This window comes from Callorhinchus milii, unplaced genomic scaffold (assembly GCF_018977255.1).
Source record: "Callorhinchus milii isolate IMCB2004 unplaced genomic scaffold, IMCB_Cmil_1.0 Scaffold1, whole genome shotgun sequence".
Classification (NCBI taxonomy): domain Eukaryota; kingdom Metazoa; phylum Chordata; class Chondrichthyes; order Chimaeriformes; family Callorhinchidae; genus Callorhinchus; species Callorhinchus milii.
Window position 1 is genome coordinate 62191703 of NW_024704742.1, and position 16166 is coordinate 62207868.

The 16166-nt window shown below is 43.4% G+C and overlaps 1 protein-coding gene across 1 annotated transcript; it reads left to right on the forward strand.

The window, feature by feature from the left end:
• Window positions 1-1160: 1160 nt before the first annotated feature.
• LOC103180228 (scrapie-responsive protein 1) lies at window positions 1161-15416 on the forward strand. The gene is made up of 3 exons (XM_007895949.2): window positions 1161-1192; window positions 10471-10713; window positions 14633-15416. The coding sequence occupies exons 2-3, from the start codon at window positions 10478-10480 to the stop codon at window positions 14697-14699; spliced, it is 303 nt and encodes a 100-aa protein (XP_007894140.1). The 5' UTR covers window positions 1161-1192; window positions 10471-10477; the 3' UTR covers window positions 14700-15416.
• The last annotated feature ends 750 nt before the right edge of the window (window positions 15417-16166 follow it).

Here is a 16166-nt window from a genome sequence, read left to right on the forward strand (position 1 = left end):
CGCCTTGATGATGGCAGTGTTTCTTTAAAATTCAGTAAGTCTGCAAGTGTGCTGTCCTCCTTACTTCTTTATCCACTACTGTTCGACACTCAGTGTAGGCAGGACGCCCAAAAGCATAGACATTCCTCGCTTTCTCATAAGAGATTTTGCTTTAACAATGTTCCCCTTGGAAAATGAAATCATAAATGATTTTGCCAAGTTGGCTGTTTAGATCTCTCTCCATATTTAAGTGTGCCGTTTATATAAGGCGTATTGGTTACCAGAGATTTAGCTGTATTACTGAAAACATGAAACAGATGTGGCAAAAATGTAGTAGAACTAAGCTGTGTCTCTGCACAGAGGGTGGATGCTGTCATTAACACAACAGTGGAGGAGAAAATCACTCTGGTTCCATTGCCAGACTTCTGTACCGAGTTTCTTTGTGCAGTGAGCAGTCCACAATTCTGCTTAATATGTACTTCTTGTTGTTAAACGTCAAAGGAGGTTAAAACACACACAATTTGCACACGATCTGTGATAAACAGTTTCAAACACATAGTATTTGACCAATAAACATGTCCCAATGAAAGAAATAAAGATAAAGACTGAAGCTGGAAACGTGGGGAAAAAAAGACTCAAATCTTGCAAACGTGGTAAATCTATAATGTGGTCAGTCTGTACAATTCTGCTCTTCGACTCCCACTTGTAAAAAAAAATGTTTTAAAAAAGGAAAAGATGAAATAGATCTTCGTTTATTCGCTGTGTTTATTTGCTTCGCGTTTTGCAACCCAGCTTACACTTGATCCGGGGTGGAAGAGTATTTATTTAGTTCATTTATTTTTTTAGTACAGCATTTCAGTGCAAAAAATAAGAGCTGAGAAATTCTGGAAATAAGGGCTTGCTGAGAGAGTGCGGTTTTTGCAAAAGCAGCTGATCTGGGGAGAAGGGTTGTTGCCTTCCAAGGTGCTATGATCTGCTTTTTTTTATTGCACACGTAGTTGTGCTGAAGGGAGTTAGTTATTGCAATAGCAAGCTGAGAGGGGCTGACAGTTTTGGCTGGGCAATGGGAAACACAAAGCCGCATTTGTAGCCCTGTCTGCAAAACTCTGGTCTGAAAGAGAATTCAGCCACACTGCACACACCGAGCTCTGCACTGACACTGACACTGACACTGCACTGCACTGCCTGTGTGGAGGGTGGGGGAATAAAAAAGGTAAGATTTTTTTTTGCTCTTCTTTTTTTTAACAAAAAAAGCATCTTCGACATCCTATTTTTTTTTTGCATGTGGATGCTTCAAGACCAGGGCTTCATTTAAGGCGTCTTCCAAAGAAATAATCAATAGCAACGCATCTAAAATGACAGCGTTCACCACAAAAGAAATCTGTCTGAGCCTCTCTGCAGTGGTGCAGTTAAAACATCTTCCACCAACGTTAAGAAATGCAATAACTTGGGACGAGTCAAAATGGTTATGTCAGCAATGCGTTATCCAACGCTGCTTTAGTGACCTGGATTTTTTTTTCTCTTTGTTCCATATGTGACTGGGTATTAAAGATTATTTTTGCACTCACAATCCTCCTCCCCTCCCCACTCACTCCCATGACAAGTCAAGATGCTATTTTCAAGATGATGCGAATAAATGTGCGAAATACTAGATTTATTTTTTTTAATTTGTATCCAGTAGCCACCGTTCCCACTGACTGAGGCTGAATGCATCTTTTCCATGGACCCACCAACCCTCCGTTTGCATTGTTTGAGGCTATTCGACATTGCAGATCTCCACAGAAATAATAATTCATATTTTTTTTCCGTATTGCAATCGGTGCACATTTCTCCCTTTATGGATCGTGGTATTGGGATAAAGATTAGCATTTGATTTACTGAAACCGTAATGAGAATGGATTGTTTTGAGGGGAGGGGGTGAGGGGGGGAAAGGAAATCAACTCGTCTTTGTGATAAAATTGTGTGATGTGTCCCACAGAGTGTATGTGTGTGTGTGATGTGTCCCACAGAGTGTATGTGTGTGTGGTGTGTTCTCACAGTCTATATGTGTGTGTGGTGTGTGTCTCACACACTGTATGTGTGTGTGGTGTGTGTCCCACAGACTATATGTGTGTGTGGTTTGTGTCCCATAGACTGTATGTGAGTGTGGTTTGTGTCCCACAGACTGTATGTGTGTGTGTTGTGTCCCACAGACTGTATGTGTGTGTGTTGTGTCCCACAGACTGTATGTGTGTGCGGTGTGTCTCACAGACTGCATATGTGTGTGGTGTGTCCCACAGACTGTATGTGTGTGTGGTGTGTTTCTCACAGACTGTATGTGTGTGTGGTGTGTTTCTCACAGACTGTATGTGTGTGTGGTGCGTCTCTCACAGACTGTATGTGTGTGTGGTGTGTCACACAAACTGTATATGTGTGGTGTGTTTCTCACAAACTGTACATGTGTGTGGTGTGTCCCATAGACTCTATGTGTGTGTGGTGTGTTCCGCAGTCTGTATATGTGTGTGGTGTGTCCCACAGACTGTATGTGTGTGTGGTTTGTGTCCCACAGACTGTATGTGTGTGTGGTTTGTGTCCCACAGACTGTATATGTGTGGTGTGTTTCTCACAAACTGTATGTGTGTGTGTTGTGTTCCACAGAGTGTATGTGTGTGTGATGTGTCCCACAGAGTGTATGTGTGTGGTGTGTTCTCACAGTCTATATGTGTGTGTGGTGTGTGTCCCACAGACTGTATGTGTGTGTGGTTTGTGTCCCATAGACTGTATGTGTGTGTGGTTTGTGTCCCACAGACTGTATGTGTGTGTGTTGTGTCCCACAGACTGTATGTGTGTGCGGTGTGTCCCACAGACTGCATATGTGTGTGTGGTGTGTCCCACAGACTGTATGTGTGTGTGGTGTGTTTCTCACAGACTGTATGTGTGTGTGGTGTGTCTCTCACAGACTGTATTTGTGTGTGGTGTGTCACACAAACTGTATGTGTGGGGTGTGTTTCTCACAAACTGTACATGTGTGTGGTGTGTCCCACAGACTCTATGTGTGTGTGGTGTGTTCCGCAGTCTGTATATGTGTGTGGTGTGTCCCACAGACTCTATGTGTGTGGTGTGTTTCTCACAGACTGTATGTGTGTGTGTGGTGTGCCCCACAGACTGTATGCGTGTGTGTTGTGTTCTCACAGACTATATGTGTGGTGTGTTTCTCACAGACTGTATGTGTGTGTGGTGTGCCTCACAGACTGTATGTGTGTGTGGTGAATCCCATAGACTGTACATGTGAGGTGTGTTTCTCACAGACTGTATGTGTGTGTGGTGTGTTTCACACAAACTGTATATGTGTGCGGTGTGTCCCACAGATTGTATATGTGTGTGGTGTGTCCCACAGACTGTATGTGTGTGTGGTGTGTCCCACAGACTGTATATGTGTGTGGTGTGTCCCACAGACTGTATGTGTGTGTGGTGTATGTCTCACAGACTGTATGTGTGTGTGGTGTGTTTCTCACAGACTGTATGTGTGTGTGGTGTGTCCCACAGACTGTATGTGTGTGTGGTGTGTTTCTCACAAACTGTACATGTGTGTGGTGTGTCCCATAGACTCGATGTGTGTGGTGTGTTTCTCACAGACTGTATGTCTGTGTGGTGTTTCTCACAGACTGTATGTGTGTGTGTTGTGTTCTCACAGACTGTATGTGTGTGTGGTGTGTGTCCCACAGACTGTATGTGTGTGTGGTGTGTCACACAAATTGTATGTGTGGGGTGTGTTTCTCACAGACTGTATGTGGGTGTGGTGTGTCCCACACACTGTATATGTTTGTGGTGTGTCCCACTGACTGTATGTGTGTGTGGTTTATTTCTCACAGACTGTATATGTTTGTGGTGTGTCCCACAGACTGTATGTGTGTGGTTTATTTCTCACAGACTGTATGTGTGTGTGGTGTGTGTCTCACAAACTGTATGTGTGTGGTGTGTGTCCCACAGAGTGTATGTGTCTGGTGTGTGTCCCACAGACTGTATGTGTGTGTGGTTTGTGTCCCATAGACTGTATGTGTGTGTGGTTTGTGTCCCACAGACTGTATGTGTGTGTGTTGTGTCCCACAGACTGTATGTGTGTGCGGTATGTCCCACAGACTGCATATGTGTGTGGTGTGTCCCACAGACTGTATGTGTGTGTGGTGTGTTTCTCACAGACTGTATATGTGTGTGGTGTGTTCCGCAGTCTGTATATGTGTGTGGTGTGTTTCTCACAGACTGTATGTCTGTGTGGTGTTTCTCACAGACTGTATGTGTGTGTGTGGTGTGTTTCTCACAGACTGTATGTGTGTGTGGTGTGTCCCACAGACTGTATGTGTGTGTGGTGTGTTTCTCACAGACTGCATATGTGTGTGGTGTGTTCCGCAGTCTGTATATGTGTGTGGTGTGTTTCTCACAGACTGTATGTCTGTGTGGTGTTTCTCACAGACTGTATGTGTGTGTGGTGTGCCCCACAGACTGTATGTGTGTGTGTTGTGTTCTCACAAACTGTACATGTGTGTGGTGTGTCCATAGACTCTATGTGTGTGTGGTGTGTTCCGCAGTCTGTATATGTGTGTGGTGTGTCCCACAGACTGTATGTGTGTGGGGTGTGTTTCTCACAAACTGTACATGTGTGTGGTGTGTCCCACAGACTCTATGTGTGTGGTGTGTTTCTCACAGACTGTATGTGTGTGTGTGGTGTGTCCCACAGACTGTATGTGTGTGTGGTTTATTTCTCACAGACTATATGTTTGTGGTGTGTCCCACAGACTGTATGTGTGTGTGGTTTATTTCTCACAGACTGTATGTGTGTGTGGTGTGTGTCTCACAAACTGTATGTGTGTGGTGGGTCCCACAGAGTGTATGTGTGTGGTGTGTGTCCCACAGACTCTATGTTTGTGTGGTTTATTTCTCACAGACTGTATGTGTATGTGGTGTGTTTCTCACAGACTGTATGTGTGTGTGGTGTGTGTCTCACAGACTGTATGTGTGCGTGGTGTGTCCCACAGACTGTATGTGTGTGTGGTTTGTGTCCCACAGACTGTATGTGTGTGTGGTTTGTGTCCCACAGACTGTATATGTGTGGTGTGTTTCTCACAAACTGTATGTGTGTGTGTTGTGTTCCACAGAGTGTATGTGTGTGTGATGTGTCCCACAGAGTGTATGTGTGTGGTGTGTTCTCACAGTCTATATGTGTGTGTGGTGTGTGTCCCACAGACTGTATGTGTGTGTGGTTTGTGTCCATAGACTGTATGTGTGTGTGGTTTGTGTCCCACAGACTGTATGTGTGTGTGTTGTGTCCCACAGACTGTATGTGTGTGCGGTGTGTCCCACAGACTGCATATGTGTGTGTGGTGTGTCCCACAGACTGTATGTGTGTGTGGTGTGTTTCTCACAGACTGTATGTGTGTGTGGTGTGTCTCTCACAGACTGTATTTGTGTGTGGTGTGTCACACAAACTGTATGTGTGGGGTGTGTTTCTCACAAACTGTACATGTGTGTGGTGTGTCCCACAGACTCTATGTGTGTGTGGTGTGTTCCGCAGTCTGTATATGTGTGTGGTGTGTCCCACAGACTCTATGTGTGTGGTGTGTTTCTCACAGACTGTATGTGTGTGTGTGGTGTGCCCCACAGACTGTATGTGTGTGTGTTGTGTTCTCACAGACTGTATGTGTGGTGTGCCTCACAGACTGTATGTGTATGTGGTGTGTCCCACAGACTCTATGTGTGTGTGGTGAATCCCATAGACTGTACATGTGAGGTGTGTTTCTCACAGACTGTATGTGTGTGTGGTGTGTTTCACACAAACTGTATATGTGTGCGGTGTGTCCCACAGATTGTATATGTGTGTGGTGTGTCCCACAGACTGTATGTGTGTGTGGTGTGTCCCACAGACTGTATATGTGTGTGGTGTGTCCCACAGACTGTATGTGTGTGTGGTGTATGTCTCACAGACTGTATGTGTGTGTGGTGTGTTTCTCACAGACTGTATGTGTGTGTGGTGTGTCCCACAGACTGTATGTGTGTGTGGTGTGTTTCTCACAAACTGTACATGTGTGTGGTGTGTCCCATAGACTCGATGTGTGTGGTGTGTTTCTCACAGACTGTATGTCTGTGTGGTGTTTCTCACAGACTGTATGTGTGTGTGTTGTGTTCTCACAGACTGTATGTGTGTGTGGTGTGTGTCCCACAGACTGTATGTGTGTGTGGTGTGTCACACAAATTGTATGTGTGGGGTGTGTTTCTCACAGACTGTATGTGGGTGTGGTGTGTCCCACACACTGTATATGTTTGTGGTGTGTCCCACTGACTGTATGTGTGTGTGGTTTATTTCTCACAGACTGTATATGTTTGTGGTGTGTCCCACAGACTGTATGTGTGTGGTTTATTTCTCACAGACTGTATGTGTGTGTGGTGTGTGTCTCACAAACTGTATGTGTGTGGTGTGTGTCCCACAGAGTGTATGTGTCTGGTGTGTGTCCCACAGACTGTATGTGTGTGTGGTTTGTGTCCCATAGACTGTATGTGTGTGTGGTTTGTGTCCCACAGACTGTATGTGTGTGTGTTGTGTCCCACAGACTGTATGTGTGTGCGGTATGTCCCACAGACTGCATATGTGTGTGGTGTGTCCCACAGACTGTATGTGTGTGTGGTGTGTTTCTCACAGACTGTATATGTGTGTGGTGTGTTCCGCAGTCTGTATATGTGTGTGGTGTGTTTCTCACAGACTGTATGTCTGTGTGGTGTTTCTCACAGACTGTATGTGTGTGTGTGGTGTGTTTCTCACAGACTGTATGTGTGTGTGGTGTGTCCCACAGACTGTATGTGTGTGTGGTGTGTTTCTCACAGACTGCATATGTGTGTGGTGTGTTCCGCAGTCTGTATATGTGTGTGGTGTGTTTCTCACAGACTGTATGTCTGTGTGGTGTTTCTCACAGACTGTATGTGTGTGTGGTGTGCCCCACAGACTGTATGTGTGTGTGTTGTGTTCTCACAAACTGTACATGTGTGTGGTGTGTCCCATAGACTCTATGTGTGTGTGGTGTGTTCCGCAGTCTGTATATGTGTGTGGTGTGTCCCACAGACTGTATGTGTGTGGGGTGTGTTTCTCACAAACTGTACATGTGTGTGGTGTGTCCCACAGACTCTATGTGTGTGGTGTGTTTCTCACAGACTGTATGTGTGTGTGTGGTGTGTCCCACAGACTGTATGTGTGTGTGGTTTATTTCTCACAGACTATATGTTTGTGGTGTGTCCCACAGACTGTATGTGTGTGTGGTTTATTTCTCACAGACTGTATGTGTGTGTGGTGTGTGTCTCACAAACTGTATGTGTGTGGTGGGTCCCACAGAGTGTATGTGTGTGGTGTGTGTCCCACAGACTCTATGTTTGTGTGGTTTATTTCTCACAGACTGTATGTGTATGTGGTGTGTTTCTCACAGACTGTATGTGTGTGTGGTGTGTGTCTCACAGACTGTATGTGTGCGTGGTGTGTCCCACAGACTGTATGTGTGTGTGATGTGTCCCAAAGACTATATGTGTGTGTGGTGTGTGTCTCACACAGTGTATATATGTGTGGTGTGTGTCTCACAGACTGTATGTGTATGTGGTGTGTTTCTCACAGACTGTATGTGTGTGTGGTGTGTGTCTCACAGACTGTATGTGTATGTGGTGTGTTTCTCACAGACTGTATGTGTGTGTGGTGTGTGTCCCACAGACTGTATGTGTGTGTGGTGTGTGTCTCACAGACTGTATGTGTGTGTGTGGTGAATCCCACAGACTGTATATGTGTGGTGTGTTTCTCACAAACTGTATGTGTGTGTGGTGTGTTTCCCACAGACTGTATGTGTGTGTGGTGTGTCACACAAATTGTATGTGTGGGGTGTGTTTCTCACAGACTGTATGTGGGTGTGGTGTGTCCCACACACTGTATATGTTCTTGGTGTGTCCCACTGACTGTATGTGTGTGTGGTTTATTTCTCACAGACTGTATATGTTTGTGGTGTGTCCCACAGACTGTATGTGTGTGGTTTATTTCTCACAGACTGTATGTGTGTGTGGTGTGTGTCTCACAAACTGTATGTGTGTGGTGTGTGTCCCACAGAGTGTATGTGTGTGGTGTGTGTCCCACAGACTGTATGTGTGTGTGGTTTGTGTCCCATAGACTGTATGTGTGTGTGGTTTGTGTCCCACAGACTGTATGTGTGTGTGTTGTGTCCCACAGACTGTATGTGTGTGCGGTGTGTCCCACAGACTGCATATGTGTGTGGTGTGTCCCACAGACTGTATGTGTGTGTGGTGTGTTTCTCACAGACTGCATATGTGTGTGGTGTGTTCCGCAGTCTGTATATGTGTGTGTTGTGTTCTCACAGACTGTATGTCTGGTGTGTTTCTCACAGACTGTATGTGTGTGTGTGGTGTGCCCCACAGGCTGTATGTGTGTGTGTTGTGTTCTCACAAACTGTACATGTGTGTGGTGTGTCCCATAGACTCTATGTGTGTGTGGTGTGTTCCGCAGTCTGTATATGTGTGTGGTGTGTCCCACAGACTGTATGTGTGTGGGGTGTGTTTCTCACAAACTGTACATGTGTGTGGTGTGTCCCACAGACTCTATGTGTGTGGTGTGTTTCTCACAGACTGTATGTGTGTGTGTGGTGTGCCCCACAGACTGTATGTGTGTTTGGTGTGTTTCTCACAGACTGTATGTGTGTGTGGTGTGTCCCACAGACTGTATGTGTGTGTGGTTTATTTCTCACAGACTGTATGTGTGTGTGGTGTGTGTCTCACAAACTGTATGTGTGTGGTGGGTCCCACAGAGTGTATGTGTGTGGTGTGTGTCCCACAGACTCTATGTGTGTGTGGTTTATTTCTCACAGACTGTATGTGTATGTGGTGTGTTTCTCACAGACTGTATGTGTGTGTGGTGTGTGTCTCACAGACTGTATGCGTGCGTGGTGTGTCCCACAGACTGTATGTGTGTGTGATGTGTCCCAAAGACTATATGTGTGTGTGGTGTGTGTCTCACACAGTGTATATATGTGTGGTGTGTGTCTCACAGACTGTATGTGTATGTGGTGTGTTTCTCACAGACTGTATGTGTGTGTGGTGTGTGTCTCACAGACTGTATGTGTATGTGGTGTGTTTCTCACAGACTGTATGTGTGTGTGGTGTGTGTCCCACAGACTGTATGTGTGTGTGGTGTGTGTCTCACAGACTGTATGTGTGTGTGGTGAATCCCACAGACTGTATATGTGTGGTGTGTTTCTCACAAACTGTATGTGTGTGTGGTGTGTTTCTCACAGACTGTATGTGTGTGTGGTGTGTTTCACACAAACTGTATATGTGTGCGGTGTGTCCCACAGACTGTATATGTGTGTGGTGTGTCCCACAGACTGTATGGGTGTGTGGTGTGTGTCTCACAGACTGTATGTGTGTGTGGTGTGTTTCTCACAGACTGTATGTGTGTGTGGTATGTTTCTCACAGACTGTATGTGTGTGTGGTGTGTCTCACAGAGTGTATGTGTGTGTGGTGTGTCCCACAGACTGTATTTGTGTGTGGTGTGTCCCTCAGACTGTATTTGTGTGTGGTGTGTCCCTCAGACTGTATGTGTGTGTGGTGTGTCACACAAATTGTATGTGTGGGGTGTGTTTCTCACAAACTGTATGTGTGTGCAGTATGTTTCTGACAGACTGTATGTGTGTGTGGTGTGTCCCACAGACTGTATGTGTGTGTGGTGTGTTTCTCACAAACTGTACATGTGTGTGGTGTGTCCCATAGACTCGATGTGTGTGGTGTGTTTCTCACAGACTGTATGTCTGTGTGGTGTTTCTCACAGACTGTATGTGTGTGTGTGGTGTGCCACACAAATTGTATGTGTGGGGTGTGTTTCTCACAAACTGCATGTGTGTGTGGTGTGTCCGACAGACTGTATGTGTGTGTGGTGTATTTCTCACAGACTGTATGTGTGCGTGGTGTGTGTCTCACAGACTGTATGTGTGTGGTGTGTGTCCCGCAGACTCTATGTGTGTCTGGTGTGTTCCACAGACTGTATATGTGTGTGGTGTGTCTGTGGGGCACACACACACATACAGTCTGTGAGAAACACACCACACACACATACAGTCTGAGAGAACACACCACGCACACATACAGTCTGTGAGAAACAAACCAAACACATACAGTCTGTGGGACACACCACACCCACATCCAGTCTGTGAGTGTGGTGTGTCCCACAGACTGTATGTGTGTGTGGTGTGTTTCTCACAGACCCCATAGACTGTATGTGTGTATGGTGTGTTTCTCACAGACTGTATGTGTGTGTAGTGTGTCCCACAGACTGTATGTGTGTGTGGTGTGATTCTCACAGACTGTATGTGTGTGTTGTGTGTCCCACAAACTATATGTGTGTGTGGTGTGTCCCACGGACTGTATGTGTGTGTGTGGTGTTTTTCTCAGAGACTGTATGTGTGTTTGGTGTGTTCTCACAGACTGAAGATGAAACTGCTGATCGTGGTTGTGCTCGTGTGCAGTTTGCTGGCTGCTGATGCCAGTCCTGCCAATCGTCTCTCATGTTACAAGAAGCTGCTGAAGGACCTGAACTGCCACAACATCCCCGAGGGCACCGAGCATTTGCGACCCATAGACGAGGGTCTGGACGGTCACTTCTGGGATGGGGACAACTGCGAAGTCGTCTGTTTCTGCAATTTCAGGGAGTTGCTCTGCTGCCCCAAGTAGGTCACCTTCTTGCCACTAGGGTGCACGCCTGAGCATCGCCACAGCTAACCATGTACTGTATTAAGATTTCCAGCCCCAAAAAACCTTGACATTCAGAATCACTTACTCATTCACCATTGACAAATTTTCCCCAATTAGCCTAACACCGTTTCTCCCACAAAATATACAGTCAATTCACTTTACAGTATATTCTGTGAAGCGCTTTGAGGCATCTCGACAAAGTGATGATGTGCTTTATCAAATGCAAGGATTTATATTATTATTACTGAGTTGCAAATGAGCACTATAACAACAACAACTTGTATTTATATAGCGAGTTATATAGCAAGTTTCTCTTGAATTTAAAAGAAAGAGTAATACGCAGAGGCACAGAATCACTATCGATTGACAAAATTATGTTGAAACCAAGACCAGATCGGCCCGTTCAGGCGGATTTTAAAGATCTCATGTCTCTAGTGAAAAAACGATCAGGGAGTTCCTTGTGTCAAAGCCAACAATCTCCAAATATAATTGGTCATCCACTTTGTGGCTGTTTGTGGGACACTGCTGTGCACAAATTGGCTGCCACATTTGCTTACAAACTACCATCATTACACTTTGAGACTCTTGATATGAAAGGCACTATATGAAATGCAAGGATTATTATTACAGTATTATTAAAAGCAAGGATTCTTCTTCTTATAAAATGAAGAATAAAATGTCACTGCACTTAATAACAATTAGTTGTTAAGTGCTTTGAGACATTTTGGCATTACAGACACACTATCAAATGCAAGGATTATTTGTTTTATATTCTTGCTTATTTCAAAGGACAGACCACTCAAAAGTATTTTTTATTTACTTGCTCTTAAGAGTAATAATTGCAAACTCAGGGGTATAGGGAAAGGGCATGTAAATGGGACTTAAAGGAATGACCTTACAAGAGCCAGCACAAATCAGATGAGCTGAATGGCCTTCTTCTTGCCTCCTCCCTTTCCTCCTTTAAGGCCGGTCTCAAGACCTTTCTCTTTGACGGTGCCTTCAGCTCCCCTCTCGACTCTCTACCCCCTCCTCACTCCCTCCCTCCCTTCCCTCCCCTCACCCTGACCGTTTTACCCCGGCTCGGGTCCTGACCCAACTGTCCAGCGCCTTGGGACGTCCTCCCGACGTGAAAGGCGCTTTATAAATGGAATCTTGTTGTTGTTCTTCTGTGCTATAAATTTTGATGGGTCTATGGTCCACTTGATGACTCATTGGGATTTTTTTTTGGTCAGCCGGGTATCTGACACATGCGGAAACCCATCATCATGCTTAAAAGTATCCAAACCAAGCTGAGATTTCCATGAATCCTGCCTGTCCAGAGATAGATTGTTGGAATGGAATGTGCACTCTCTCCCTGGAGGACACATCCTGCTTACATAATTCTGGAAAGTATTTGGTACAGTTTGGTTAAGAGCCAATGCTTGGGGACCCTAGAGTGTATGTTGAGGTACTACTGGAGTCTAACCAGCTAAATTGATATTGCTGTCTGGCAAGCTTTGCCACTGCTTATCCGGCTTGGACCACCCTACCCATTAGGGCTTTGGTTTGAAGGTTAACAGGAGCTGTCAAGGATTCCCCAGTGACTGGTCTGCCCTTCCAGGTCCTGTTGATGAGCCAGGCTGGGTGTGCTGTCATCAGCAGTGCCCTGGAATACTGCGGACCCACCTGGCTCGGGAACCGGACTACCGGGACTGCCATAGTGGGCTGGCTCAATTCAGACATTCCATTGACAAACATGTCACCATTTTCCCAAACTCATTGGGAAATGATGTGAAGTATGGATACCGTGAAGATTCCAGGTTTGAGTACTGGTCTGTGCTGTTTTCGCATCCCAGCCAAGCCCAGCAGTGGAGCCACCAACCGTTAACCCCTGTTTTGTATCATTGGGCCAGCAAAGGAAAGTGAATCAGCCAAGGTTCCTGCTCCAGGATTCAGTAACACATGATTCAAAGTCTGCCAGTAGGATATCATACAAGGACACAATTTCCTCAAGTGATTTTTGCATGAGGAACATTTTTCAAGTCAGATCTGAAAACATTTCTTCACATAGAGGGTTGTGAGACTCTGGCTGTTTGTAGGACATTGCTGTGTGAAAATTGGCTGTGGTGTTTGCTAGCACAAACCCATTGGCCAGCTCCTTGGCTCAACCTGCAACTGATACTCTATTTAGATAAGCAGGTTGGTCCCTCAGGGAGAGATAGCCTCAGGGAAATTTCCATATGTAGATGACATACTTTTGTAGACCATTCAGTCTGGTTTGGATACTCTAGTGATGGGCATGTTTGTAGACAAATGCAGTTTCTATATTTACCAAGACATCTCTGAAGCGCTTTGAGATTTTTTTACGTGATGAGTCCGTATTTCAAATGCAATATATTAACAAATGCTTTGTTCTGCTCTCTCTTCTCCCTCACCCCTCTCTCTCTCAGTCTCTTCATCAGCTGGATGGACATATGTGGTTTGCCTTGGATTTCTGCCACTGCACCACCAACTGTTTAGGAAATACATCTGGCTAGGAACAGGCTACAGTAGCCTGCTCAGCAAGTTCAGATTAATTGTACCCTCACTCAGAATCGAGTAAAAAAGTAATGGATCTTTTTCTTAAATGTGATGTATTTTATTATACATTAAACATTAAACATCTTTGAGACGTCTCAAGTGCTTCACAGAATATACTGCAAAGTGAATTGACTGTGTATTTTGTGAGCAAAATACGGCAGCCAATTGCACACAGCAGTGTCCCACAAATAGTCGTTTAATTTATTATTCGATAGTCGATCAATTTATTATTATTATTGAGATTGCCTTTACTGTAGATGATGGATTAACTGCAGCTAATGATGCTGATGAACAACTACACTGTACTATAACGTGGCCTTATGAAAAAAATCTCACTCTAACTTTCTCCCATCTCTCCTCAAAAGGAGAAAAACCTTACAATTTTGTTATAGTGCCTTATCAAACTTTTCAAATCGCGTCACAGGAAATTATAGTCAAGTGTAGTAACTGTTTATGTCTGCCACTGCAGCAGCCATTTGCACCAGTAATGCCTCACAAAGAGACAAATTAGGTGATTGACCAGTTAAACTCAAGTATGAGATGTGTGACATTCCTTATCTTTATATAAACACTACATCTTGAATGCACCAATAATTTGCAATTTATTACACATAACTATATATGCATTTCAATATTCGCTATAGCAAAATAGAAACAATGCATATTGTTATAGGTGCAAGGGATTTGAATTTTGGTGGAAGAACTCTAAGTAGACAAGATATATCCAACTTCTGTGTTGTCAGGCCGCTGCTGATATCACTTCCTGCACACTGCACAAGAAGTGATGCCACTTCTTTAGAAAAGTGATGGCAGCAACAGCCTGTGACCCAGAGGTCAAAATCAGAAGCCAGGTGTACTGTATTTCCGGTTAGGATTGGTTCACAGGACTCGAGCGCGATGAGGAAAGCCACACTATGCCTGGACCTATTATAATGGGATTGCCCTGTATGACATATTGTGATTTTATTTGATGGGGGAGGTATTCCGATGATTGAAAAATTGTGAGAAAATTTACAATCTGACCAATAAATTGTTCCTTAAATTTGATCTTCACCGTACATTATTGTTTAATTTCTTTGTGTTCTTTAAATTCCAAGGAAAGTAAAAATTGTAGAAATCTCGAACATAATTACACGCTTTCACTAACATATGGCACAAAGAGTAAATCTAATAAACTGCCAGAATTCAATCATGTACCTTGGGTACAAGAGAACACACTAGTGTGGTCCATTGAATTATTTCACAAATCAATACTAAAATATGCGCTGGAAGGAATTGAGAAGAGGGTGACATTTATTTATCTCCATAACACTACTGAATCTTGTTCTATTTCAGAAACATATTCTTTGGACCAAAGATTTCGTTTGTGATTCCCTGTAAAATACAACAGAGAGAAATGTAACAAGTGGAAGAAAAACAAGCTGAAAAAAGAAGCAATCATGTGGGGGCAACTCATAATAAGTGTTTTCTAATGTTCTGTGATTTTTTGGGGAAAAAAGCATTTATACAAGTAAACACTGCCACTAAATACAACAGGTGCTCTTTTTATAATTACTTTCCTGTGAATCAAAGAGAACTTTGTAAAATTATTTTCTATGTTTGTAATTCACAAAGTTACCTAGTGTAAACACTAAAATATACTCAACTGTATACACGTTAATTAATACCACACTTACAGATAGAATAATGGTCTTGGTTGTATACTCGGAAAATATTTTTTCCCTGCAAGATGTTTTCATAAAAATAATGCATTAATAAGCTGTAAGTGGTGCAAGATGTGATTCTCATTTAGTGTTTTCTTTTTCAAAACTTACTTTCTAAACTTTAATAAAATAAAGTGCAGATTTGTTTAAGACGTTGCTGTCTTTGCAAACCAATTATGCAAATGCACACTGATATTGCAGTCATATATTCCCAGCAAAACCTAATATACTATTGTGAAATGTACAGTCAAGTAACATTGCCAATATGATGCTTTTTAGGAGTGGTTTTAACATTTATCGGGAATAATTTAGAACACAACACCCTGTTTCATATATTGTCATATTACATATTAATTCAGGATTGTTGTAATATTGTAATTACATGCTTCAATAAAATTGTAAATCTGTTCTCGGCATATATTTGTTCAATATACAGTTAGTCAGAATAATATTTTAAGAGCCTGGTATTAATATGGGGGAAGATTTGATCTGATTTTGGAAGATCCTATTGTTTAGTTTTGTTGTTGTGATAATTTGCTACAAAATTTGTCATAGGTTCCAAGAAAGAGTTGGGCTTATTGCTCTGTGCAATAATGTACAGAAAACAATTTCTCCTGTATTTCAAAACTCATATTCTATCCCTGTACTTGTATCTCTTGTTCATCGGTTTACTCTAAGTTTTGGTCATTCTTGCTTCTCCTATTTCAATGGGAACATAAGCATATTACAAAACGTCCATGCAAAGCCATAAAACCCACTTTTTTCACAAACCACCCAAAAGTGTGCATTATCAAGGACTTTCTCTCATCCGACTATATCTCCTTTTCAAAAGTTATGCCTAGAGACTTTCTGGAGCCCGAAACCAATCAAGCAAAAACTCCACAATATTTTTCATCCACAGAAAACATTCCCTATTCCCTTAATCCAGCAACACAGAAAGCATCAAATCCCATGAAGGATTTATTTATTTATTTATTTATCCAGTTTTTATTTACCTTCTAAACTTTAAAGAATAAAATGCAGATTCCAACCCCCAGCTTGTGTGCAAATTCTTAACTGTCCAGCACCTTGGGACATCCTTCCAATGTGGAAGACGCTATATAAATGTAATTGTGTTGTTGTTTCCTTTGTTTCTATTTAATCCTGTGTCTGAGTTCCACATCCTA

What these genes read in the sequence shown, in the direction of transcription:
- LOC103180228 (XM_007895949.2), top strand. Translation starts at nt 10,478, where the DNA reads ATGAAACTGCTGATCGTGGTTGTGCTCGTGTGCAGTTTGCTGGCTGCT. An exon ending in GAGTTGCTCTGCTGCCCCAA is followed by an intron (nt 10,714 to 14,632) that starts GTAGGTCACCTT and finishes GTTCTATTTCAG; the next exon opens with AAACATATTCTTTGGACCAA.